General features: G+C 41.5%; 2 protein-coding genes across 3 annotated transcripts in view; both read left to right on the forward strand.

The window, feature by feature from the left end:
* Positions 1-2,207: 2,207 nt before the first annotated feature.
* LOC112257533 (excitatory amino acid transporter 1-like) lies at positions 2,208-22,043 on the forward strand. Its single transcript, XM_042326661.1, has 10 exons — positions 2,208-2,803; positions 3,823-3,962; positions 4,214-4,351; positions 10,250-10,454; positions 10,577-10,619; positions 17,766-18,037; positions 18,761-18,994; positions 19,271-19,465; positions 19,601-19,735; positions 20,532-22,043. The coding sequence occupies exons 2-10, from the start codon at positions 3,824-3,826 to the stop codon at positions 20,734-20,736; spliced, it is 1,566 nt and encodes a 521-aa protein (XP_042182595.1). The 5' UTR covers positions 2,208-2,803; position 3,823; the 3' UTR covers positions 20,737-22,043.
* Positions 22,044-23,154: 1,111 nt separating this feature from the next.
* Positions 23,155-26,956, forward strand: part of LOC112257534 (nipped-B-like protein B) — a 70,031-nt gene continuing 66,229 nt past the window's right edge. For both annotated transcript variants that reach the window (XM_042326662.1, XM_042326663.1), the window contains exon 1: positions 23,155-23,367. In XM_042326662.1, coding sequence (XP_042182596.1) covers positions 23,337-23,367 — 31 coding nt within the window. In that variant the 5' untranslated portion in view covers positions 23,155-23,336. The remainder of the gene's footprint in view (positions 23,368-26,956) is intronic.

Here is a 26,956-nt window from a genome sequence, read left to right on the forward strand (position 1 = left end):
CAAATAATTGAGTTGTGGTCTACACTACAGCTTCGAATTTTCATAAATGACATGCCTAATTTAAAATGTCGGCACCATACGGGAAGGGGTGTGTCACGAAGATGCACTATAGGCACCTCTCTGCCAACAATGAGCTTTCTGTCTCCCGCTACTTCATGCACATTCATTGTGTCAATTGTTTGCCCTTTTGTTAATGTTTATTTTGATTGAGCAAGCATAGAAGTACCTGGCCTGAGCACAAATGTAGGTCTATGAAAGTTCACATTTCGGGATGTCTAATAGTATTTCTGATTGCTGACTCAGTTTTTTTTCATCACCTCACACAGAAAGTCAAGTGTTTCCATCCACTGCGAATAACACTAGTTATTCACTGTATTTGAAAAATCTTTCCAACACTTTCCTTCTTTATAGGCCTAATTAACCACCTTGCCTCAGTGTGAAATAGAAAAATGCTGATCCCATATCTCCAGTGGAAATGTCAGAAAATGGGCTACCTGAACCCTTCTCCCTTGTGCAAATACAGCTGTGTCAATTCCAAGCTCATTTGCGTGGAAAAGGGTGAGGACCCAGTTGAAATAATCTTGCAAGTTCGCTATAGCTAGAGAGAGGCAGACATGCGGAAGATATATTTTAATGCTATTGCCTGAACCAACTGCGATGCTTAGCAAATGTGATGCAGAGGATATTTATTTTCGTCAGGATATTTTATTCTTCAAATGTAATTTCAGATCTGGATGGTATTTCACACATTTTCAGACATATCCCAGGTCCGTGGCTACAAAGCCTGATCCGACCCAGGATCTGAGAGTCAACGAAAGAATTTCGGATTCAACCTGTTCAGATACTGAGTTGGATCTCGGGTAATCTCGGGTACTGGTACGCCCTGTATATATTCGGCGCATGTGACAAATAAAATGTGATTTGATTTGACAGAAACACAGAACCAAGCATAGTCTTGTTTAGACTGTTGGGAGCCATGTTCGTGTATGTACCCCATCAGCCTTTAACCCAAACCAGCAGCATACCACCTTGCATCCCACTGCTGGCTTACCTCTGAAGTTAAGCAGGGTTAGTTCTGGATGGGAGACCAGATGCTGCTGGATGTGGTGTAGGAGGCACTCTTTCCTAAGGTGTAAAAATATGTCATAGGGCAGTGATTGGGAACATTTCCCTGTGTAGGGTGCTGTCTTTTGGATGGGATGTTGAACGCGTGTCCTGACTCTCCGAGGTCACTAAAGATCCTATGGCACTTATTGTAAGAATAGGGGTGTTAACCCTGGTGTCCTGGCTGAATTCCAAATCTGGCCACCTAATCACCCCCAGCTTCCAATTGGCTCATTCATCCTCCCTCTGACCTGTAACTATTCCCTACATTGTTGCTGTAAATGAGAATGTATTCTCAGTCAACTTACCTGGTTAAATAAAAACCATGTGTATGGAGTTGTTAGATCCTTATTGAGTTTTCCTTGTGGACTGCCAATGCGTGTCCCAGAGGAGGCCACTACCACAGTAACGACACATTCTGCTGGACCAACTTAGCTCTGTGTATTTGATGATTCTAGAGAGTTGTAGAGGTGATTCTACTATTGATCTCAATATCTGATAAAGATTTACTGGGCATTTGAAATGGTGCACTGTTGTCAAACATTTTGTGACACACTCAGAATGATCTTTCAATTTTTCAAAGTATCTTGGAACTAATGCTGATCTTGCGGCACCAGACACTGACAGTCAGATCCAGGGCTTCCTTCACCAGCAACATCACTGCTGCTGATGATGAAAGGTCCTGTTTGTCAGGACTGTGGGAGAGGTTACACTGAAGCAGAGGGTGACAGTCCTACCACCTTGGGCTTAAGTTACACTGAAGCAGAGGGTGACAGTCCTACCACCTTGGGCTTAAGTTACACTGAAGCAGAGGGTGACAGTCCTACCACCTTGGGCTTAAGTTACACTGAAGCAGAGGGTGACAGTCCTACCACCTTGGGCTTAAGTTACACTGAAGCAGAGGGTGACAGTCCTACCACATTGGGCTGAGGTTACACTGAAGCAGAGGGAGAGAGCCCTACCACATTGGGCTGGAGCAGAGCTCGCCTACGGGTCCACAGGCTTTATCTGAAGCACCCCAGTGAGGGATGAATAGCCCGGAGGAGAGGATGGGGAGGAGGGAAGATGGGGAAAGGAAACTATAGGTGGGAGGAGGAGAGCAGGGGAGAGCGAGAAGAGGTGTAGTGAGAGGTAAGTGGAGATGAAAGATATGCGTTCTGAGTAAAATGCAGCAGTTTGCATGAGAAAGCAACCCTTTTGAGTTCTAGATAGCACCTTTTTTTCTTCTAAGAGTGTATAAGGAATAGCCTACTGTCCACTCTTACTCACTTCTGCTTTCTGAGCATCACTGAGGGCAGTCTCATTGGAATGAGTTAGGTACATAACATTCCCCAAATCATAGAGCGAGTGTGTCAACTGAAACAGTGTAAAATGAATAGAAAAACAATAAATAGGAAGGGCTGTCATCTCCCCTCACTGCCTCCTCCTCCCTCTCTGAGTTTTAAAGTCTCCTCCCTCTTCAGAGAATGGGAGTATGAGGGATTGCTTCAGTCGTCTTAAGAGAACATATACGCACATCTACCATTCTGTGTCCCCGTCTCTCTCACTCCATCTCCCAGTCTCCATCTCTCCTCCCTTCTCTGCCTTCTTGACGGACCCACTGCTGCTCCCTGCCTGACCTGTCCTCAGGCTGAGGATAACCCTGAGCATCGTCAGGAATAGGAGTTTGTCTAAAGAAGGAACATCTACACTGGTGAAGGTCAGTGTTTTGTTTTGGTTTTCTTGAAGTTCCTAACAACTGAGAGTTGTTGGTGGTGTTGAGCAAGGGAATGGTCAGGTCTGTGTGGACCTTGTGTTGTTGTATCTGTATATCAGGGGTACATACTGTTGTGACCACGCATGAAAGGTCTCATCCTTTGTTCCGATTTTCATTACATTTGACACTATCCATAGTAACATGTGCACATAATTTACATTAATTGAAATGCAAACAAAATCTTTGTATATAAATGTGCAGTTTGTTCAGAGTGTTGCCAACTGGCATTTTCAATCAAACAACTGATTGACAAATTGTGCCTTTCCAATGAGAACATACAGAGCTGTAAGGTGCTTTCTGTTAAGTTTCTTTAATGCATGATGGGGCATCTATTAAATGTATGAGGGCACAAACACATTTCCTCTAACAGTAATGTTTTTTTTAAAGAAGGCACAAAAATATTGTTTTTGTTATTCCATTATTTTGGTGTGCATGAGTTTTTGTATTTATAATCCTCCAGGATAGACTAATGATTTGCCATGGTGTATTATGGATGCAGATCTGCACCTGCAGGGTTCCATGCTTCCTGTGTTCAGGGTCTTCGATGCTTGTCATGGATGGATTCATAATGGAAAAAAATGCTGTCTTTTTTTGTTACACTAAAATTACTTGCTCTCTTCTCAAGGTTCTGTGATTATTTTATCATATCAATTTATGTACATTATTTTGATTACACACCATATGGTCAAGATTTGCGATAAGAAAAAGAAGCTATCCTTTTTTTCTCTTATCAACTGCATTGCAATGTCAATGTGAACGTCTGCATGTGCCATTTCAACTGCATGTGTATTGTCATTTCATCTATCTCCAGTAGCTATCACCAAGGTAAGGTTCAGTCCGACCCATTGGTTCAGGTTCTCTGGGTGTTTAAGAGGTGTGTGTGTGTGTGAGACACCCCTAGTCCCGTCTGCAGTAATGACCAGTAATGAGGAAATTCCCCCGGCTTTGTTTTTCCACACTAGGATGCAGCGGATCCGGGAGGGCATCCACATAAGGACCATGAAGGCCAAAAGGAAAGTGGAGGACATCTCTAAAGAAGATGTCCAGGCCTTCTTCAAGAAGCACGCCTTCGTGCTCTTTACTGTAGCTGCCGTCATTGCAGGTGAGTGACCCCCCTCTCCCCCTCCCCCAGACAGGCCTACATACACAATACACACAAACGGGCCTACATACTCACGGACACGCACACACCCACACACTTTGAAACCCATGCTCTTCTATTGCAATCCAAAATCCAATAGGGAGACTCACCTACAAACCTCATTCTAGAGGTGATTGAGAGACAGAGCCTCTCATTGTCCTCTGTTCTACATGTAGTTTCAAGCCCACTAATCAGCCCTTCTGATTCTCCAGGTATAATCCTAGGCTTTGCACTGCGTCCCTATAAAATGACCTACCGAGAGGTGAAGTACTTCTCTTTCCCCGGAGAGCTGCTGATGAGGATGCTACAGATGCTGGTGCTTCCCCTGCTAGTATCCAGTCTAATCACAGGTACACCAAGTCACTATACGGATGCCCTCCACCAGAGGCAAGTTTAGATGTTTTGAGCATGCAGATGAGGGGTGGATTTAGTGGTGTTTGAAAGACAGGTGTGGAGGCCCAAAGGAAAAGGGAGAATGCCAAAGGGGCTTGAGGCACAAGCACAGGTACTGTAACTTGTTCTTGATCCGTGTGAAATGTATTTTTCTCCAGATTCCCATTGGTCTCTAGGCTCTGGTATGGAGACAGTCACTTCATTGTACTTCTTTTCTATTAAAATGCAGTGTAGAGAATGAGGGAAGAGGGATGGAGGGAGTGGGGTTAGCTTCAGTAGAAAAGACACCCACTGCCTGTGGGTCTGAGAGGGTAGCTTTGGGATGGGTACCCCCTTGAACCTCTTCCTCCTGCTTCACTTCACAAGGATAAAAGCACACAATGTGCCACTCTGCCACTTTCTACACAGCTGTATTGTTTTGTGGCATTCCATGACACCCAGCACCAAAATACAGAAAATGGTTTGGAGGGTGGTGGGACAAGAGGTTACGACCTAGAAAAAAGGGGCCACTGCCCAGGTACACAAGCAGACATGTAACTACACCATCTAGTATCTTCCTGAGTCCTCAACAAGGTTAGGATCCATATGACCTAGCTTGGTATGACGTATAGTATAAATGACATCACTATGCTAACGCAGAGTGATTTACTGTGACCTTGAAACTAGACCTACAGCAGCAAGCTCTAGTCATTTCTCAAAGTAAGATTGAGCTGATCTGTATCTAATTTTCTTTTCAAACGAACCACTTTTTAAACTAACCTAATTTGTGAATGTTCACACTGGCTTGAAAGAAGCAGTGAATGTTTACTTAGAATCCTTTCTCTGATCACATTTTAAACACTAAAAAACAGTAGAACTGTGGAGAGCGGCAGAAAAATTGACCCCACACATCTCCTTTTGTTTCATCCTTCGTCTTTGTAGTAACCCCTGAAAAGAACCCACAAGTAATTTCTTTAGTCCTGTGAAAGTGGTCACACAGGCTTGTTTGCAGTTTCCATGGCAATGTGGAGATGCAAAGTCGTTATGGGCGCATGGCAAGTGGACAAGTTTTCTGAGGACTCAGAGAGAGGATGGAGGGAAGAGACAGAAAAAGAGAAAGGGAGAAACAGGGAGAGCTAGTGAAATAAAGAGGCACAGAACAGAGAGAGACACAGAAAGGAGCAGAGGCACAGGTCAGCAGAGGGGTGATTGTGGGAGAGGGAAGCGGGATGAAGGAGATTGAGAGTTGAACGAGGGTTAAATGGAGGGTGAGGAGGTTTAGTCTAATGGCAGTGCCCCTAACAGAATTAAAGCACAGACATCTCGCTTACACAAAAAACGCTTACTCCATCAGCACACTGAATTGGTATAACACACCAGAACGGCCCCTGACACCTTGGAAAATCCAAAGCAAACTTTATTGCAATGCTTTTTCAGGTAGAGGTCTTTCTCTATAATGGCTCTTACCCATGGCCTATTTGTAAGATTGAGAGATGTCAGTCGGGAGAAGCAAACCATAATCCTTATCTAATTTCAGATGGAGAACGTCAATACATTTGCTCGCCTGTATGTTTTGCTATTAACCTGATTTATGATTTCTGTCAGATGACTGTCAGGCAGCCCGTTAATCTGCACACCTGTTGACTCTTTGTATTAGGCTGCATCCTCCAGCTTGTCAGAATCTCTGGTCTACAATAATGAGAGATGATAAATAATCTCTGAGAAATAGGAGGAGAGTGACTGCCATGGCAGTAGACTAGTTCACACTGAGGTCATCTATTAGTCTCTTGCAGTGGTGATTTCAGCATGTACTGTACATCTTGGTCTGGCAAAAATAATAAAAAAGTGGGATGCATGCCAGCAAAGCCACTGCACAACACTAAACAATACATGAATTGCACTATAATGTGACAAACAGTGCCCACAAACTCTTAGGGCCTCTTAGCTGTCCCAACAGCAGTCCCAACATCTTACCACTGCTGCACCTGGCTATCAGCGGAGCCTTGTCTGGCAGTGAAACAGTTCACTCAGCCTCATTTACTTCCTTTTTTATAAAAACATAGCTGATATGGCTAACTTGCTTAAACAAATTTGGTTTCTAATGACAAATGAGATGTACAAACTATGGCATAAGGGGACGACAAGAGGATGACGCAATCCGTCATTTCGATTAAGACATTAACGAGCGAGCTAAGATGGATGTAGTCGATATAACTATTTGTTTAGCACTTTTGAAATGTACAGTGACAGAATTCAGAACGTGGGTCGTTCTTAGTGTTCTCCCTGTACACCAAGTCAGAACCGTAGGATAAATAAAGGGGGCATATAAGCAGACTGAAAGCTCTTACAATATTCAATGATGACATTTCTCTAAAACAGGCTATATAGGCTACATGTGCACCACCATGTCAGAACAGTAGGCAAAATTTAAATAGACCAAATTATTAGGGTGAGGCACATGGGCTACTAACATCTTACTACACAACATACCCATAGTCTAATCAAATGGCTACCCAGACTATTTGCATTGTTCCTCCCCTCTTTTACGCTGCTGCTATTCTGTGTTTATTATCTATGCATAGTCACTTTAACTCTATATGTACATATTACCTCAATTTTCACGACTAACCAGTGCCCCCACACATTGACTCTGCCGGTACCCCCTGTATATAGCCTCGCTATTGTTATTTTACTGCTGCCCTATAATTATGTTACTTTTTTATTTCTTCTTAAAACTGCATTGTTGGTTAAGGGCTTGTAAGTAAGCATTTCACTGTTAGGTCTACACATGTATTTGTTGCATGTGACAAATACATTTTGATTTGGAATTACTTTCTTAGCTACAGTAAACATATCTCCCTGGCATATTACATAATTTATGCAGCATCATACAATACATTTTTGGACTCACCTTGTTGTGCTGTGTTCACTTGAACAGGAAGGTGGCACGGTGGTCCTTCGTGGGCAAATTTTGTCATCAAAGTCTGGCATTCTCTGGATTTATGGTGCTTTCAAAACAACTCAGAAAAAAACAAGGTTGAATCTTGATTACTTCATTCTTCAGGTCGTAGCTCTAGAAAGAGGCCAGATTTACAATTCCGAGTTGGATGACCGTTTAAAACACTTTTTCCCAGTCGGAGCTTGTTTAATCCCGACTGCCCAGTTGTCTTGATCTCACGTTTTCGCAGTTCCGAGAAGTTGTTTTGAGCGCAGCACAAAGCCCCTTAACCGCAGATTTGGGACCACACAGCCCGTCACTGATTCCTTCCAAACCACTCATTGGTGAATTTGCGATTTCCAACTTGTTGTGTAATGTTTATGTCCAATATATGTTTTATCTATAGTCTCTTCATTATTTCTCTTCATATGACAAGGATTAAAAAGGAGTTGCCAGTAGATTGTTGACTTGATTCATAATGACTGCTAGCTAGGATTTTGAAAGTATGATGTTGACATGAACAGTCCAATCAAAGCTACTGTACATACAGTTGAAGTCAGAAGTTTACATCCACTTATGTTGGAGTCATTAAAACTCATTTTCCATCCACTCCACACATTTCTTGTTTACAAACTAGAGTTTTCGCAAGTTGATTAAGACATCTACTTTGTGCATGACACAAGTCATTGTTCCAACAATTGTTTACAGACATATTATTTCACTTATAATTCACTGTATCACAATTCCACTTGGGTCAGAAGTTTACATACACTAAGTTGACTGTGCCTTTAAACGGCTTGAAAAATTCCAGAAAATATTGTCATGGCTTTAGAAGTTTCTGATAGGCTAATTGACATCATTGGAGGTGTACCTGTGGATGTATTTCAAGGCATACCTTCAAACTCAATCAGCCAAGACCTCAAAAATAATTGTAGACCTCCACAAGTCTGGTTCATCCTTCGGAGCAATTTCCAAATGCCTGAAGGAACCATGTTCATCTGTACAAACAATAGTATGCAAGTAGAAACACCATGGGACCATGCAGCTGTCATACCGCTCAGGAAGGAGACACGTTCTGTCTCCTAGAGATGAACGTACTTTGGTGCGAAAAGTGCAAATCAATCTCAGAACAACAGCAAAGGACCTTGTGAAGATGCTGGAGGAAACGGGTACAAAAGTATCTATATCCACAGTAAAATGAGTCCTATATCGACATAACCTAAAAGGCCGCTCAGCAAGGAAGAAACCACTGCCACAAAACCGCCATAAAAAAGCCAGACTACGGTTTGCAACTGCACATGGGGACAAAGATCGTACTTTTGGAGAAATGTCCTCTGGTCTGATGAAACAAAAATAGAACAGTTTGGCCATAATGACCATCGTTATGTTTGGAGGAAAAAGGGGGACACTTGCAAGCCGAAGAACACCATCCCAACCGTGAAGCACGGGGGTGGCAGCATCATGTTGTGGGGGTGCTTTGCTGCAGGAGGGACTGGTGCAAGGACAACAAAGTCAAGGTATTGGAGTGGCCATCACAAAGCCCTGACCTCGATCCTATAGAACATTTGTGGGCAGAACTGAAAAAGCATGTGAGCAAGGAGGCCTACAAACCTGACTCACTTACACCAGCTCTGTCAGGAGGAATGGGCCAAAATTCACCCAACTTATTGTGGGAAGCTTGTGAAAGCCTACCCGAAACATTTGACTCAAGTTAAACAATTTAAAGGCATTGCTACCAAATAATAATTGATTGTATGTAAACTTCTGACTCACTGGGAATGTGAAGAAAATAAATAAAAGCTAAAATAAATCACTCTCTACTATTATTATGACATTTCACATTCTTAACATAAAGTGGTGATCCTAACTGTCCCAAGACAGGGAATTAAAAAAAAAAACTGACATTAAATGTATTTGGCTAAGGTGTATGTAAACTTCTGACTTATATCTGTGGCCAATGACCTTGAGACTTCTTGGATGGGCACTTCTAATGTATCGCTATGGCAACACCCAAATGGCTAGAATTTTCGAGGTCTACCCATAGACTTGGCGGTGATGGGTAGCCTAGTGGTTAGAGCGTTGGACTAGTAACCGGAAGGTTGCAAGTTCAAATCCCCGAGCTGACAAGGTACAAATCTGTCATTCTGCAGTTAACCCACTGTTCCTAGGCCGTCATTGAAAATAAGAATTTGTTCTTAACTGACTTGCCTAGTTAAATAAAGAAAATGTAGTGTCCCCATGAGAGCAGAGCTCTGTATTTTCTGCTGGCTTGCCCCACCACAGAAAGCACTGAGCTAGGCTGAAACACCTGCAATTTGGAGCTGCCTTACTCAAGAAAATAAAAAAGAGACCATGTTTGTATGCATCTTTATTAACTCAATCCAATTTTATTTTTTTAAACATTATTTGCGAACTGATATGTATTAATGCCAAAATAACATGCAAAACAGGCAAGCCCCCCCAAAAAATCAAATATATTTATACTTTTTTTGCTAAAAAATGTGGGGCTCAAAACGGAATGACGGGTCGCCACTGGTCTCTTGATGTTACACCTGATAGCCCCAGTTCACTGAGTTCAACCTCATTTTCACCTATGATGAGATATCTGAGAACCCTGCTGTTCCAATACCAGCCAACAATTGCCTGTTCTGGCATAGACACTTCTCAACAATTCTGTGGCCCCTCAGTTCTCAGTGTTCCTGTATCTGCCTTAGGGCATTGGGTTTTTCTTGACCAGAGCAAGGACTCACCCTTCTGTCTCTCTGGCTCCAACACCATCCAACACATCAGCATTGCTTCAGGAGCTATCCAGAATGCAGGCTAATATGGCTAGGCAATTGCTATTTCAAGTGTTTTCATACCACTGCTATGAAGAAATGTTGCACAATGGGATAATACTGTTCTTCTAAACAACATCTCCCCTGTCTCTCCCAACCAGGCATGGCAGCACTGGACAGTAAGGCTTCAGGAAAGATGGGCATGCGAGCTGTGGTGTATTACATGACCACCACCATTATCGCTGTCATCATAGGCATCATTGTGGTGCTCATCATCCACCCTGGGAAAGGATCTAAGGATGAGTTCATGAAACAGTCGAAGATAGAGGATATCAGCCCTGCCGACGCCTTCCTGGATCTCATCAGGTAGCTAGCTGCATACTAGAGTAGGAGGAGGGTCAGGGGTTTAGTAGAGGAAATATGAACTGTTTTTGTGCCATTGTACCCCTGTGATCATTCATTGTGACGATCATGCTCTTTCATTTCAGAAACATGTTTCCACCAAACATGGTCCAGGCCTGCACACAGCAGGTAAAGCATTTAATGACTTTGTTACTACAAACGGATGCTACAAATTTAACTATGGTTCTACGAATTCCTTGAAGACCGTCAGTACGGTTTAAATTGTGGATGATATCCCTCGCACTCCCCACAGGTTGAGTAATAACAACAACAAAGTCACGTCGGTGATGTGACAGCATGGTAGGACGTGCCCCCGCAGTTCATATAAAACCGTACATCAGACCACACACAGTCTCAAATCTTCTTGCCTAAAGATTCAGAGTGACAGGAAAGTACTGACGGTCTTACAGATATTCGTAGAACCATAATTACAATCGTAACTTCTGTTCTACTTCATACCTTTCAGACGTCAGTACAGTTATAGTACTATTAACCTCTGATTAATGCGACAATGTCACTGGGAAAATGGCAGGTCCCATGGTGTGGCAGGATGAGACGTTGACCTTGTAAAATCTTAAGAACGAGCAGGGCGACGACCAGGTAGCAGCTGCACATATCTCATTCATGGGGACGCCTTTTAGCGGAGCACTGGATGTGGTGACACTTCTGGTAGAGTGACATATCACACTCCTACACCATTATAGGCCTAAGCGATGACATCCACAACCCAGTGTGAAAACTTCTGCTTGGACAATGCAAGGCCTTCTGACACAGGAACAGCTGGTCTGACTTCCTGTAGTGCTCCGAGGCTTGCATATAGAGTTTTGTGGGCTTTCCCTCTCTTGGTGGCCCTGGGTGGGTACTGGTGAACAATGCTATGAAACCACACCCTATTGCAGAGACTTTGATATTACTAGCCACAATCGATATGGTGAAAAAACGGTGTGGGGGAGACAGAGGCACAGAGACTCAAATTATCTGTGAAAACCAGGCCCTCAACTCTGGCTAGCTGCACTTCCCTCACCTTTACAGGCATGATGGTGCAGTTCATGATGTGGTCAGAGAGTGCATCTCGCAGGTGGCCAATGCCTAGGCAGGCGGGGAACAGGTCATGACCATCTTCCACTTGTAGTTCAAATCCAAATGAGGAGCAGCCATGCATGCCCAGTAATGGTGATGTGGTAGTCTCTCAGCTAAGAATGTGAATAAAAAAATATATTCTCATGCAAATATACTAATGAATCAAATGAACTAATATAATAGTAACCGGAAGCTGTACAACAGAGCAGCTACCAGTAAAGGTAGAGGGCCACAATAATCTGGCAGGAGTTGTACAGCAACCTCAAAATAATTTGTGGGCCTCCTGGGTGGCGCAGTGCTAGCTGTGCTACCAGAGACTCTGGGTTCAAGCCCAGACTCTATTGCAGCCGGCCGCGACCGGGAGGTCCATGGGGCGACGAACAATTGACTTAGCGTCGTCTGGGTTCGGGAGGGTAGGGATATCCTTATCTCATCGCGAGTCCTGTGGAGGGCCGGGTGCAGTGCACGCTAACCAGGTCGCCAGGTGCACAATGTTTCTTCCGACACATTGGTGCAGCTGGCTTCCGGGTTGGATGCGCGCTGTGTTAAGAAGCAGTACTGCTTGGTTGGGTTGTGTTTCGGCGCTTCATCTCTCCCGAGCCCGTACGGGAGTTGTAGCGATGTCTCATCGCTACAACTCCCGTACTGGCTCGGGAGAGACGAAGCTCTCAATTTATGAAAAACACTCACAAACGGCTGTCGTTTGGTAAGCCGCTAGGTTGAGTGTTTAGCTAGCTGAGAACACACAGTGACAGCTAGGTTGAGTTGGTTAGCTAGATAGCTTGTAGTGTCCTAGAGGAGGAGAGGGATGCCTGGGGGAGGCAGTTCGAATCTCACTTCGTATAGCTGGCTAGGCTAACAATCTTCCTAGACGGCCTGCACGCTATGAGACGTGGTTATCTAGGGAAAGGGACTCGTTTTGAGATTTAAACAGTCGAAGGATGACTAGTGCCCCGTGGTCTCGATAACAAGCATGTCAGTGGAGGATATCTTGACAAGGTTAGCACACACACACATACATACACACACTACCGTTCAAAAGTTTGGGTCACTTAAAAATGTTATTGTTTTTGAAAGCAAAGCAAATTTTTTGTCAATTAAAATAACATTAAATTGTACAGAAATACAGTGTAGACATTGTTAATGTTCTAAATGACTATTGTAGCTGGAAACGGCAGATTTTTTTATGGAATATCTACATAGGTGTACAGAGGCCCATTATCAGCAACCATTACTCCTGTGTTCCAATGACCCGTTGTGTTAGCTAATCCAAGTTTAGAATTTTAAAAGGCTAATTGATCATTAGAAAACCCTTTTGCAATTATGTTAGCACAGCTGAAAACTGTTGTTCTGATTAAAGAAGCAATACAACTGGCCTTCTTTAGACTAGTTGAGTATGTGGAGCATCAGCATTTGTGGGTTCGATTACAGGCTCAAAATGGCCAGAAACAAAGAACTTTCTATTATTGTTCTGAGAAATGAAAGCTATTCCATGCGAGAAATTGCCAAGAAACTGAAGATCTCGTACAACGTTGTGTACTACGCCCTTCACAGAACTGCGCAAACTGGCTCTAACCAAAATAGAAAGAGGAGTGGGAGACCATGGTGCACAACTGAGCAAGAGGACAAGTACATTAGAGTGTCTAGTTTGAGAAACCGATGCCTCACAAGTCAACTGGCAGCTTCATTAAATAGTGTCGTGGAAATTTCCTCTCTTTACCAAATCATGAGCGCAAACCACACACACAAGTCAGAGTTAGTTATCAAAGTCCATCTTTAATTATATAAGCTCTATCACAACCCTGTGACTCTCAGGTAATTCAGTGTCTCTCAATGAATTCTCTGAGAGCCCCCTCCACATTGCAATAGCATTTTGACTTTCAACAGTTCAGTATCTCTAATGAAAAGTTGAGTCCCCACATAATGGCAAATGGGATCCTTTATAGCAAAGATACACAGGATAAGACAGCATCGGCCTAATTCATTGTTCAGCTTTGTCTCCTTTCTCAAACTCAGAACCATAAACCAATCCTCCATATCAACAGGCATATATCAAATTGTCATTTAGATACAACCAATCCTGGACAAACTCACAGAGAGGAGAATGATTGCTATAGGTTAAGATAGGGACAACATTAGAGGGAGCATAGAATGATTCCAGACACTGCCATCTCCTCTCCCCGATGGGAAAAGTAGGGAGTGACTCCACACAGACACAGTGGAGCAAAAGATATGTTTACACATGATGACACTTTGACCTCTCCCCTCTCTGCAGCCCATGCAACTTAGTCTTGACATAGAACAGATACTGCAACCCTGCCACAGTATTATACAAAAATACCATTCTGATGAGAAGTAACTTACAAACATATGATGAATATAAAACATCTTACCTATGTTACCAACAAATTCTGATTATTCCCTAACAATCGTGCCTGCGAAACACCAGTCTCAAAATCAACAATGAAGAGGCGACTCAAGGATGCTTATCTTCTAGGCAGTTCCTCTCTCCAGTGTCTGTGTTTTGCCCATCTTAATCTTTTCTTTTTATTGGCCAGTCTGAGATATGGCTTTTTTCTTGCAACTCTGCCTAGAAGGCCAGCATCCTGGATTCACCTCTTCACTGTTGATGTTGAGACTGGTGTTTTGCAGGTATATTATAATATTGTCTTTGTATCTCAAAATCACTAATGTGATTAACCTTAAAAATCTAAATGAAAATGATTCTAATCTAAAAAATCAAATTCAACCAGAAAGCCCTTAGATCATGGGAAAAGGCTGCACTTGACCGTTGCATTTGAATCATTCCCACAGTGAATGATTAGGCCCGCTACGCTATGAATCCACACACTATTGCAGAGACTTTGATATTACCGGCCACAATTGATATGGTGAAAAAACAATGTGTGGGGAGGCAGAGGCACCGAGACTCAAATCAATACCTTTGTGAGATAACACTGTTAAACGAACAATTTTTGCTATTGTTAGCAATCAAGAGGAAACTAACTGAATGACTCAAAACTCCCCAGCTTATGCTCTCCAAATGGAGAGATATACTGCAGCAGGTAACTTCGATTGTAAACTTTATCAAACCACATCCACTGTGTGCACGCCTGTTTGCAAAACTATGTGGAGGCATGACAATGTTCTATTTCATACTGAGGCTTGATGGTAATCGAGTGTTAGAACAATTTTTCTCATTGAGAGAGGGGACTGTTGTCATTCACATTGTATGTAAAAGAAACTGACTTTGTGTAATGAAAAGAAAATGCGTCTCCCTGACTATGTAACAGACATATTTGGGAAACTGAACGAACTGAACACAAACATGCAGGGGAAATACAAAAACATTCTATGGGTGGCCTCCCGAGTGGCGCAGCAGTCTGAGGCAGTGCTAAAGGCGTCACTACAGACCCGGGTTCGATCCTAGGCTGTGTCGCAGCTTGCCGCGACCAGAAGAACCATGAGGCGGCGCATGATCGGCCCACAATCATCCAGGTTAGGGAAGGGTTTGGCCTGCCGGGATGTCCTTGTACCATTGCGCTCTAGTGACTCCTTGTGGGGGGCTGGGCATGCATGCTGACCTTACGGTATTTCTTCCGACACATTGTTGTGGCTGGCTTCCAGGGTAAGCAAGCAGTGCAGGTTGTGTTTTGGAGGATGCATGGCTCTTGACCTTTGCCTCTCCTCAGTCTATACAGGAGTTGCAGTGATAGACCAAGACTAAAAAAAAAAGTACTAAAAAACATTTTTTTAAAACAACAACATTCTACCGATGAGTGACCGAATCAGTGGATTCAGAGGAAAGAATTCTTATTGGAGAGTCTTCCAAAAGCCATGCCCCCTCCCCTCGCCTGTGCATGTTACTGACAGAAAACAGCATCTGTATGTGTCCAACATGAGTGATGATTGCTCACCTCCAATGCTTGGAAGAGCACTTTAGGACCTACTTCCCAATCTGTTTGACTGTGATCCTGGCTCAGTTGACATACCGGTAAGTGAAATCGAACAGCTAATCGAGCGGTCATGTGACCGAATGCATTCACGGGTCACTCCGGAGCAGTTTTTGTTCCTGACTCAAAGGTAATACCGCCGTCTCCCTCTAAGCATTTATGCCACATTCAAAACAACTGGGAACTTGTAAGTGGGAACTCGGAAATCTCCGACTTCAGTGCATTCAAGACTACTGGGAACTCTGGAAAAAAAAACAAGCGCCGACTGGGAAAAATCATTTTGAAAAATCGTTTCTCGAGCTCCAAATTTCCGACCTGAAGATCACTGAAGCCATGATTTTGAGCTCGTATTTTTCCAGAGTTCCCAGTTGTTTTGAAAGCACTATAAACCTCATGGTACCCTTCACCAGCTCATATGTGTGAAGCTAGATTCAGTGCTATCGTCTGCATTAAAACCAAATATAAATCCAGGTTGGATGTGACCGCAGATATGAGGTGCGCACTGTCGACCACACCCCCTGATTTTTGAGAATCTCTGACGTGACATGCATCAAGCACACCCATTTTATTAGTGGTGGTGAGATAAGAGACATTATGTCAGACTAATTTGGAATTGACTGTCACAGCCCCACATTAAAAGTATATGATGGTGAGTTGAGAAGCCAATCAGAAAAACTGTTAGAATGTTTTTCAATTCTGCCAAAGCCCCAAATAAAAAAGTAAACATTTGCTGTTTAATTACATTTTTTTCACATGGGGTTGGGCTCGCAAGAATTTTCAGATATCAAAATGGGGTCGTGGTCCAAAAAAGTTTGGGAACCCCTGCTTTACCGGGACCTGGGAAAATGCAATTCGAAAAATGGGAGCAGCGAAGCAGTCAATTTGAGCAATATGGCTAAAATAACTTTGCGAGAAGAAATCAGAGACCGTGCGTGGTCTGACGTATGGTTTGTTATGAACCGCGGGCACGTCTTCTCAAGCTGTCACATCAACAGCGTGACTGTTTTAATTATTACCTGACCTGCGTGGAGCGCGAGGGATATAATCCATACTTTCAACTGTACCAGTCTGAAAGGTATAAAGTAAAACCGCTTTCCTCATTCAATAAGCAGATTAACCCCTAAGTAAAAGTTTGCCACGGGATATGGTTCTGTTGAAATAATGATGGCAATGAAAAAGGATACGTTTTGCGAAATACTTTTTGTGAATGGACACATTATTGACACTTTCAGAAGAAGCTTTCTGGTTTTGGAATTTCTGAGTAGAGAGAAATCATTACATAAGAGACATACAATTAAAACTGAGGGCGACTTTTATTTACACTGGAAGAAAAATTCAGACCACTAGGAACAAATGACAATCTGATTTTTAAAAAAAAAAAAGTTATATTTTTTTTAAAAATTGAACCTTTATTTAACTAGGCAAGTCAGTTAAGAACAAATTCTTATTTGCAATGACTGCCTATCCCGGCCAAACCCTAACCCGGGCGACGCTGGCCAATTGTGCGCCGCCCTATGGGACTCCCAATCACGGCCGGTTGTGATACAGCCTGGACTTCTGCTGTAAATAAAAAATGATCACCAGCGGCAGATAAGAAAGAACCCACTTCCATTATTCATTTGAATGTTTTGGAGTTGTTGTGGTATGGTTGATGGACACGGTGGGGTCTGAACTGCAATGAAGCATTGGCAGTGTTGCAATAGTAGCATTGTGGGGGTCATGGCGTACCGCAGTTTCGCAGGGACCCGGGCAAGGTCTGAGCTAATTTCCTGTCATTCTAAACCTTTTTTCCATGGCTTTTTGTGTTGGTGTGGGGTGCGGCGGCATGTCCATGGGGAGCTCAACACTTTGTGGTCTGGACCCTCTACCCATACAGGGTCATCATAGATCCAGCTGAACCTTACAGAATACTGCTCCAGCCATACAGAGGCCCATTGTTTAATTCACAAGGCTGTGATGAGTGGAGCAGGTGCCTTTTAGAGTTTTTGCTCTCTAGTCTATCGAAAGGGCACAAGTCTGACAACCTTCCCTAGACACCTTATCTATGTTCAGTAGATGCACATCAAAATCCAACTTGAAGACTGGAGCACAGGCCAAAATGAAGAGGCTGAGTTAATATTCAGTAACATTACATAAAAAATACTATTTCAGTAACACTTTCACTAAAGGAAATGACATGCTATCATCACTTTAACAAGACAATGATAACCCATCACTCACGTAACCGGCTCTTTCCCTCCAGTTCAAAACCAAATACGGGAAGCGAATTGTCCATGTAACGGTGACGGTGAATGACTCGGTCTTCAACCTGACCAACCTGACTGAGCAGATTACCCGGGAGGAGGTGATCCCTATCCCAGGCACAGTGAACGGGGTCAACGCCCTGGGACTGGTGGTCTTCTCCATGTGCTTTGGCCTCATCATCGGCAACATGAAGGAGCAGGGCCAGCCCCTCAGGGATTTCTTCGACAGCCTCAATGAGGCTATCATGAGACTGGTGGCAATTATCATGTGGTGAGTAGTTGGTGTGTGTGTGTATAGGTGTTTTATAAGGATGATGTGTGTGTGTGTTATGATGATGGTCCAATAATCATTCATTAGGTGTGTGTGTTTATGCAAACCCCCTGCATTGCATGTGGTTCATGATTAGATCAGGCACAGATAAATCTACACATCTATGCTTTGAAATGCTAAGTCTACCTATAGAGTGCCTGTAGAATTGGGAGTTACTATGTGTATCTCTCCCTCTCAATTCAATCAAATGGCTTTATTTAGCCTCTTGCCTGAGGTATTGCTATGAATTATCTGGTAACTATAAACTGGCATGATCTGATATAGGTCTTTAGGGTTACTGAGATAATTGCAGGACCACAATCTCATAATTGGCCAACAGAACCATCTCGGGGCATGTAGCTTCCTGATGCTAAATGATTCCACAGATGAATTACAAGGCTTTGTAACCAAGACCAGTGACATGTTCACTCAAATAAATCCAAAATATTCCCATTCAGATATTTGACAGATTTAAACCAAGTTTTGTTTATGAATAAAGGTAATTTCATAGCCCACGCTCTGCACTCTCAGAATGCACTGATGATTTCTCAAATGTCTGTCCGTGAGAGACTAAACATTTTACTTTTTCAGGCCTACAGTATTACACAGAAAAATAAGTCCCTTTTTAACTATGTAACCATATCCTTCCCAAGCATAACCTCTTCTCCGTCCTCTGCTCTACAGGTATGCACCAATCGGCATCATGTTCCTCATATCGGGGAAGATCGTGGAGATGGATGACATCACTGAGATGGGTGGTCAGCTGGCCATGTACACCATTACGGTGATCATAGGCCTGTCCATCCACGCTTTCATCATCCTCCCCGGCCTGTACTTCGCCATCACACGGCTGAACCCCTTCATCTTCATCATGGGGCTGGTGGAGGCCCTCATCACAGCCCTGGGAACCTCCTCCAGGTTGGTCCCCTTACATTAATCTCCTTCCTGGCCTGCTCGGACTACGCCACACTGTAGCCTCGCCTGACTTGGCCCTGACTCATGTCAAATCAAAGCCTATTATAGTAGGGCCAGGAGTGTGTTCTTGATCAGATTGTGCCTATAAGATATCACCATCCCCGTTAGTAGTGTTACTAAAGCTTACCCCTGGAGAATATGATGAATAGATCTAATACAAGAAATCTAAAACAACAACCACTCAAACACCATCTGTTTCTCTCTCCGTCTCTATCTCAGCTCAGCAACCCTTCCCATCACCTTCAAGTGTCTGGAGGTAAACAACAAGGTGGATAAGCGCATCACGCGGTTTGTGTTGCCGGTCGGCGCAACCATTAACATGGATGGAACAGCACTTTACGAGGCTCTGGCAGCGATCTTCATAGCTCAGGTTAACAACATGGACATGAACTTAGGTCAGATCATTACAATCAGGTAAGAATTAGTATCTAAGGTTAATAAGCTAAAGTTTATGTTTACAGAATCAAAAGATGTTGATATGATTACAATTACATTACATGATTTATCAAGATAAGAGTTTAAAATATATCATTTTGTGCTATAAAATAGCATCACAGCCACTGCAGCAAGTATTGGAGCTGCTGGGATACCACAGGCTGGACTGGTCACCATGGTGATTGTGTTGACCTCTGTTGGACTTCCCACTGATGACATCACCCTCATCATTGCAGTTGATTGGTTCCTGTGAGTAATTTTTCCCATTTTCAGATTGAGACATAAGAATAGATAAATTATATTTGAATAATGCTAAATTGATTATGGTGCAAATATACGCACACTACTTATTGTGTATAGTATACAAATTGTATAATGACTGGAACTGAAACGCAAACCATTTATCTTTCATTTTAAAGGTCGAACATCCTTTTATTTTAATCAACTACAACCCTAGTGACACACTTGTACTATCCCTCGGGTCTTGCTCCACTTTTTGGAATTACATTTTTTTTTAGTTTTAACATAGAAACATAATTAGGTTGCCCAAATTAATGATTTCAATTAGAATTCCCTTCCCAGAAATTACACAGCTAATTGGGTAGTGAGAAAAAATCCCATTCTCCATAAACTAGGAGGGATGGAATGTGCAGACAGAGTCAAAGCCTCATTTAATGAAAACATGGATGTTTCTCACAGTGATTAGAATATGAGATAGCCTATAGGGAGTGTTCTGACTACTCTTAAACAGGATATATTGTAATTGTCTCTGCTGATAATGGTGTGGACTATTTCCCCTCTGCATTCGTTTGACTATGAGTAATCTAAAGATGTTAGTTTACCTTTTAATCAAAAGCAGGAAATAGGTAAATGTTTTGACCTGTTCAATATAACATGACCAAACATCCCAGCGGACATAGGCTGGGGTTTTCTTTTAAAAACTGTATGTCCCGCCACCCCTCTCGACCTCGGTCTCTCCTCCCACTGTATATGACTCCTTCACCCTGGTTAAGCTTTTTCTTCTTATGTTATTCCTGGATTGTAGTGATCGGCTGCGTACCACAACCAACGTCTTGGGTGACTCCATTGGGGCTGGCATTGTGGAATTCCTATCTCGACAGGAGCTGCAGGCCAAGGATGTGGAGATGGGGAACATTGTGCTGGAGGAGAGAAAGAAACCATACCAGCTCATCTCTCAGGAAAACGACCACGAAAACGCCAAACGTCCGAAAACTGAAAGCAAGATGTAGAGCAACGCTCAATCGTGCACACAAGCACACGCAAGCACACACACGGAATGTTTTGGTTCATTTTTGTTTTCAAGCTGTCATATTTGTCCAGTTATTTTCACTCTACCATATTTCCTTTCCTTCATTATTTTGTCATTCATAAAGTAACTTTTCTATTTACTATCCAACTTTAAAAAAAAGTTTCTTTCTCTGAAGTTGCCCAATCAAATTACTTACATCCGCCACCTCTCTACGAGATAGATAGGCCACCTGTTTTATGGTTTGTCTGGGTATTTTTGTGTTGAGTTAAGTCATGGCCTAGAATATGTATATGGTATAAATAATGAGGAAAGTGATATGGGGTGTTGATGTCCAAAAGGAATTTTGTAAAATTATGAAAGGACAACCTATGTTTGAATGACTTCATCCTTCAAAAAAAGCAACAGAGAACACATTTGTATATAACTACCTTAATTTAGGTGGACCCCAGGAAGAGAAGCTGCTGCCTTGGCAGCAGCTAATGGGGATCCATAATAAATACAATTACATTTGATTTGCTACAACTAATGAAATGAGGCCCTATGAGCTGTTTCTGGTGAAAAACAACCAACTTCCTATCATGGGTTAAATAAGCAGTAATTTAAATAACAATCCCCAAGTGGTATGTATTTTTTTAATCTGATTAACTTTTTTCATGCTGTCTATTCCTGTTGCATATGACAACTCCAATTGTATTTGTACTTTATTTTGATTGATCAAATTCTTGAAGGTGGTGCTGTGATGCTGACAATATGGTTAAAACGAGATGTATCCAACAATCGTCATCACTATATATGTATCCAACAATTGTTATCACTATATATTCCCTCTTTTGTAGCCAGCCCTAAGACAAACGAGTCTTTGAAATATCCTTCACTATTTAGTACATCATTATTTTAACATAGCAGGTGTTTAATATTTTTAAGGCTTTGTAGAGTGATTGTATGTCGATATATGTGTAAATTAACTATATAATATGGATAGTTGTTTACGTGAATATGTCTTCTTTAATCTCAATTCAGAAAGATATTTGTTTTCAGGGCCGAAATGCCACTCCAATGCCTTGGTTAGGAACATAGTTCGTGATAATTACAGTATGTGTGAACTAACTCACGGATTTAGAAAATATGTTATTTTCTTTCTTTTTTTTCTTTAAGTTTTGAGATATGATGGTTCACTTTCTGTAAAGGCAACATTTGTGGTGAAAAGGAACTAAATTGACGGGTAGATTTGTCTTTGGTGAATAACATTTTGAATAAAATGTAAAAAGGAAGCAATGTTTGATTTTGGTGATTTGTATTCCATGACACACATACAGTAATAAACTGTTACATAACATGTGTTATAGCAATTATAATAAAGTATTACCCTATACAGCACACAATGAAAAGTAATACATGTGCAATAGGACAAAGGTAACCCAATTTAACAAATGTCTCAAAGTGCCTTAAAGCCACACTCTGACTTATATGAGAACACAACCATAACAATGAAGTAATATGCCTAGGTCTTTATTTTATTGTCTAGTTATGATAAGGTAATAAAGACAGTTGTACTATTCATCTCATTATAGTATGAGCTACGAGTCACATTCTTCTAAATCAAGGGGTATATTTAATTAGTTGAAATTACTGGAAACGTATAGACTGTGGCTTTAAAAGGTAAATGTAATATCTTATTTATAGTAATGTAATGGTTTCATACACTGAATAATCTACATTCGTGTAGTTATGTGCGAAGATCTATGATGGATGTTAGAAAAAAAAGTTGATTATTTATCTAAATGCGACATCCTAGTTAAATATTACGTTTGGAAGAGAAAGAAGCAACAGTAGTCCCCTCTATTCTCACAATCAAGCTGTTCTGGGAACAGCAGGTTGCAATTAAATCGTTTGTGGACATTTGCTGCCATCTTGTGGTAAGACTTGAGCAGCACTATATGTGAGCTGATATAGATACAGCATCTACCGGCATGTGGGCTTTACCAACAGTATTTCATTAAAATGTTGACCCAACTCTGGTTGATACTCTAGCTGATAAGCACCTGCAGAAGCTAAAATCAGGTAAAACCATCCATACTTACATGGAACATCCATATTTACCATGCGCCGTTGCCGTTTTATTTTTCACTCTTCTTTCACTGACCGACCCTACACTTGCAACTCACTCTGGGAGAGTGATGTCATGTGACTTGACGATCCTGGCGCGCGAAATATAATTAATATATTTCTGTTTTTTAGCATCCTGTGAGACGTTGTCGTGAGGAAAACAAAACAAACATTGGCAAGCTACCTAGCTATCTGCTTGCAAATATATATATATATATATATATATTTTTTTTTTTTTTTTTTTTTTGGGGTAAATTACTTGCTCTCAAATGGTATTTACAATGTCCATTTGTTAGACGGTGTTAAAAAGAAAAGCCCGTTCTCTGCTTGCTAGCTTAGCTAGCTAACGTTAGCGCTCAGCGGTTACCACACGGTAACGTACTTTACAAACTGAGGGGAAATTTAGTTTGCTAGCTACCTCGGCTTGCCAGCTCGCGAATTACTTGTATACACAGGAGCATCCATGTTGATGGGATGACAAGAAACAGGAAGAAACACAAAAAAGGTAAGACAGAAAAAAAGTGTGTTTTTCTACTGTTTGTAGATTTTCTGAACTCAGACCTGTTCAGTCAATGACGTCAGTTCGCGCACTTTCAAGTCCTTCCACAAGAGGGAGCTGTCGTAATGTTGTTTGGGCTACATTTATGCCCTGGCACAATTTTTATATATACACTAGATGACTGTTGGAGCGCTGTGTTGACGACACCGTGCCTCCATCTTGGCACTCCCCACCGTTGTAAAAACATATTTGGAAGCTATAAAATGGCATTTATACTGAACAAAAATATAAACACAACATGCAACAATTTCAACGATTTTACTAAGTTACAGTTCATATAAGGAATTCAGTCAATTGAAATATATTCATTAGCCACTAATCTATGGATTTCACATGACTGGGCAGTGGCACAGTCATGGGTGGACCTGGAAGGGCATAGGCCTGCCCACTTGGGAGCCAGGCCCAGCCAATCAGAATGAGTTTTTCCCCACAAAAGGGCTTTATTAGAGGCAGAAATACTCCTCAGTTCATCAGCTGTCCAGGTGACTGGCCTCAGATGATCCCGCAGGTGAAGAAGCCAGATGTGGGGGTCCTGGGCTGGCGTGGTTACACAAGGTCTGTGGTTGTGAGGCCGGTTGGACGTCTTGCCTAATTCTCTAAAACAATATTGGAAGTGATTTATGGTAGAGAAATTAACATTCAATTCTCTTGCAACAGCTCTGGTGGACATTCCTGCAGTCAGCATGCCAATTGCATGCTCCCTAAAAACTTGAGACATCTGTGGCATTGTGTTGTGTGATAAAACTGCACATTTTAGAGTTGCCTTTTATTGTCCCCAGCACAAGGGTTACCTGTGTAATGATCATGCTGTTTAATCCGCTTCTTCATGTCACACCTGTTAGGTGGATGGATTATATTGGCAAAGGAGAAATGCTCACTAACAGATGTTAACAAATTTGTGTACAAAATTGGAGAGAAATAAGCTTTTTATGAAACAAGGGATCAACATTTTACATGTTGCGTTTATTTTTTTGTTCAGTATATTAATATCTACATTTGTTTTTGCCACATTTATTACATTACAGATACCTTAATGCATACTTTTAAATTGTATTATGTGAGCAAAACATAAACATTTAAAATGACAAAATATATAACTTTTTCCTTAACTTAGAATTCCTAAAAGTAGAATTTTTAGAGATTACTAATGCCACTGTCCCCTCTACAACAAATACTTAACATGCAATTTTGTCCTTTTAACATTTAATTGAAATACTGTAAAATTCCATTAATTCTTATGGAGCACTACTCCTACTGGGAGTGCAAATATGTCCGATTGGTGACTTCAAAGCCTCTCAATGGCCAATACATAGCATCAGAATTCCAGAGTTTATATACATATTACTCCTTTTCTATTAGTGTTATGCTGATTACATCTTCGATTAACTCAGGTACTGTTGAATCTTTATCATAGGCAGAATGCAGTGTTAGGTCTGACTTAAACTAACATTACCTGTCAATCAAAAGTCAAGCGTGAAAGCGTGTGCTTGTGGGTGCATGCAACAGGAGATAACACCAACATATCTGGAATTATTTGCTATCATGGTGGTCATCATATCTTTATTTCTAAGAACCTCCATAAAGTAACTGTTTTGTAAAGTTTTGTAAAGTGTGTGTGTGTTTTGTAAAGTGTGAGAGAGTGCCTGTTGATGATTGTTTATTTAATTGTCTCAAAACACTGATAGGTTTCATGCCAGTCCAAATTCCAAATGTTCTTGTACAGTAAATAATAGAATACACAACTACTATGCATGTACAGTCATGTGAAAAAGTGAGTACACCCCCTAGAAAGTAATTTGTTTTTGTAAAAATTTGGACAAATGGATATGTTATCTTCACTTCAACACTATTGACAGATAAAGGTAACCTAATTTAACAAATTAAACTGAAAGATGATACTTTTCAATCATTTATTAATCAAAAATCAACAGAAATGCAATTCCATAGTGCAGAAAAAATAAATACACCCCAAGCTTCAATAGATGGTGTTGCCCACTTTGGCAGAAAAACTTAATGTAACCATTTCTTTTAACTGTCTATCAGTCTCTTATATCGAGATTTTTTCCCACTCCTCTTTACAGTACTGCATCGACTGTGTCAAGTTCGAGGGATTTCTTGCATGCACTGCCCCCTTCAAGTCCCCCCACAACATTTGGACAGGATTGAGATCTTGGCTTTGACTCAGCCATTCTATAACCCTCCATTGCTTATTGTTTGAGCCATTCTGTTGTATCTTAGCTTGTGTGTTTTGGATCATTGTCCCATTGCAAGATCCATGTTTAGTTCAGCTTTAGCTTTTTGACAGATGGCCTCACATTCTCCTCAAGAATTCTCTGATACAATATGGAATTCATGGCTGACTAAATGATGGTAAGTTGGCCAGGCCCTCAGACAGCCCCAAACCATAATGCCACCGCCTCCATGCTTTATGGTACTTCTGTTCAAAGGCAGTGTTTTGTATTTGCCAAAGATGGTGTCTGGCATTGCAGCCGAACAACTCCACCTTTGACTCATCTGTCCAGAGCACATTGTTCCAGTAGTTTTGGTCCTGTCTTAGTTTTCTTCCTTCCTGACTGCCCATGTAGGCCAACTTTGTGCAGTCTCTTTCTGACAGTTGACTCATGTACTTCGATATTGATTGTGGCACGAGAGGCCTGTAGATCCCTTGATGTTACCTTAGGGTTCTTAGAGACTTCTATGAGCATCTTTCAGTCAGTTCTTGGGCTGAATTTGGTAGAATGACCTGTCCTAGGTAGATTGCCAGTGGTCTGGAATTTTCTTCATTTGTAGATGATCTGTTGGACAGTGGAACAATGTACTTTGAATTGCTTGGAAATGGATTTGTAACCTCTCACGGGCATCAACAATCTTTCTTCTGAGGGCCTCTCAGGTCTTTTGATCTTTACATGATGTGTTATCACACACCCATATGGTTATGACCAAAGTTTATAATCTTTATGGAAGGCTGGACCCTCCCAAGGTACTCTCCAATGATTTCATAATGATTTGCACCTGTTTTGATGCACTTGCTCCTGGTTTTAGTCATTTTAGGTGATGGTAAAAGGTAGGGGTGTACACTTTTTTCTGCATAAGGAAATTGCATTTTTGTTTATTTTAATTGCATAACATTTTCAAAGTAACATTTTTTTTGTGTGATTTGTTAAATTGGGTTACCTTTATCAATGAATGTGGTTGGAATTTTGCTAAAATATCCGTGTCCAAATATGTAAAAAAATTAATAAATAAATATATATATATATTATACTTTCCAAAGAGTGTACTTACTTTTTCACAAGACTATATTGGAAACGATGTATGTATTGGAATTTTCATTATGCTAACGTTACTTATTTTATTAACTAGCAACAACTACTTACATTGGTTTTACTCGTTGCATACACAAGTGACCTCGACCTCTCCAAAACATTTACTGTAGTTGTGTGGATGTTATCAGTGTACAGTAGAAATCCTAGCAAAGGGTAGCAATGCAGAAAGCGGCGGAAGTAACTGTTACTGGCTATGGTTGCTGCTGCTA

Source organism: Oncorhynchus tshawytscha, linkage group LG09 (genome assembly GCF_018296145.1).
Source record: "Oncorhynchus tshawytscha isolate Ot180627B linkage group LG09, Otsh_v2.0, whole genome shotgun sequence".
Taxonomy (NCBI): Eukaryota; Metazoa; Chordata; class Actinopteri; order Salmoniformes; family Salmonidae; genus Oncorhynchus; species Oncorhynchus tshawytscha.

Excerpts from the sequence above, each read along its gene's own strand:
- LOC112257533 (XM_042326661.1), top strand. The coding sequence starts at position 3,824 with ATGCAGCGGATCCGGGAGGGCATCCACATAAGGACCATGAAGGCCAAA. Across the intron at positions 10,455-10,576 it reads GCCTTCCTGGATCTCATCAG|AAACATGTTTCCACCAAACA; the intron begins GTAGCTAGCTGC and ends CTTTCATTTCAG. Across the intron at positions 18,995-19,270 it reads GCCCTGGGAACCTCCTCCAG|CTCAGCAACCCTTCCCATCA; the intron begins GTTGGTCCCCTT and ends TCTCTATCTCAG.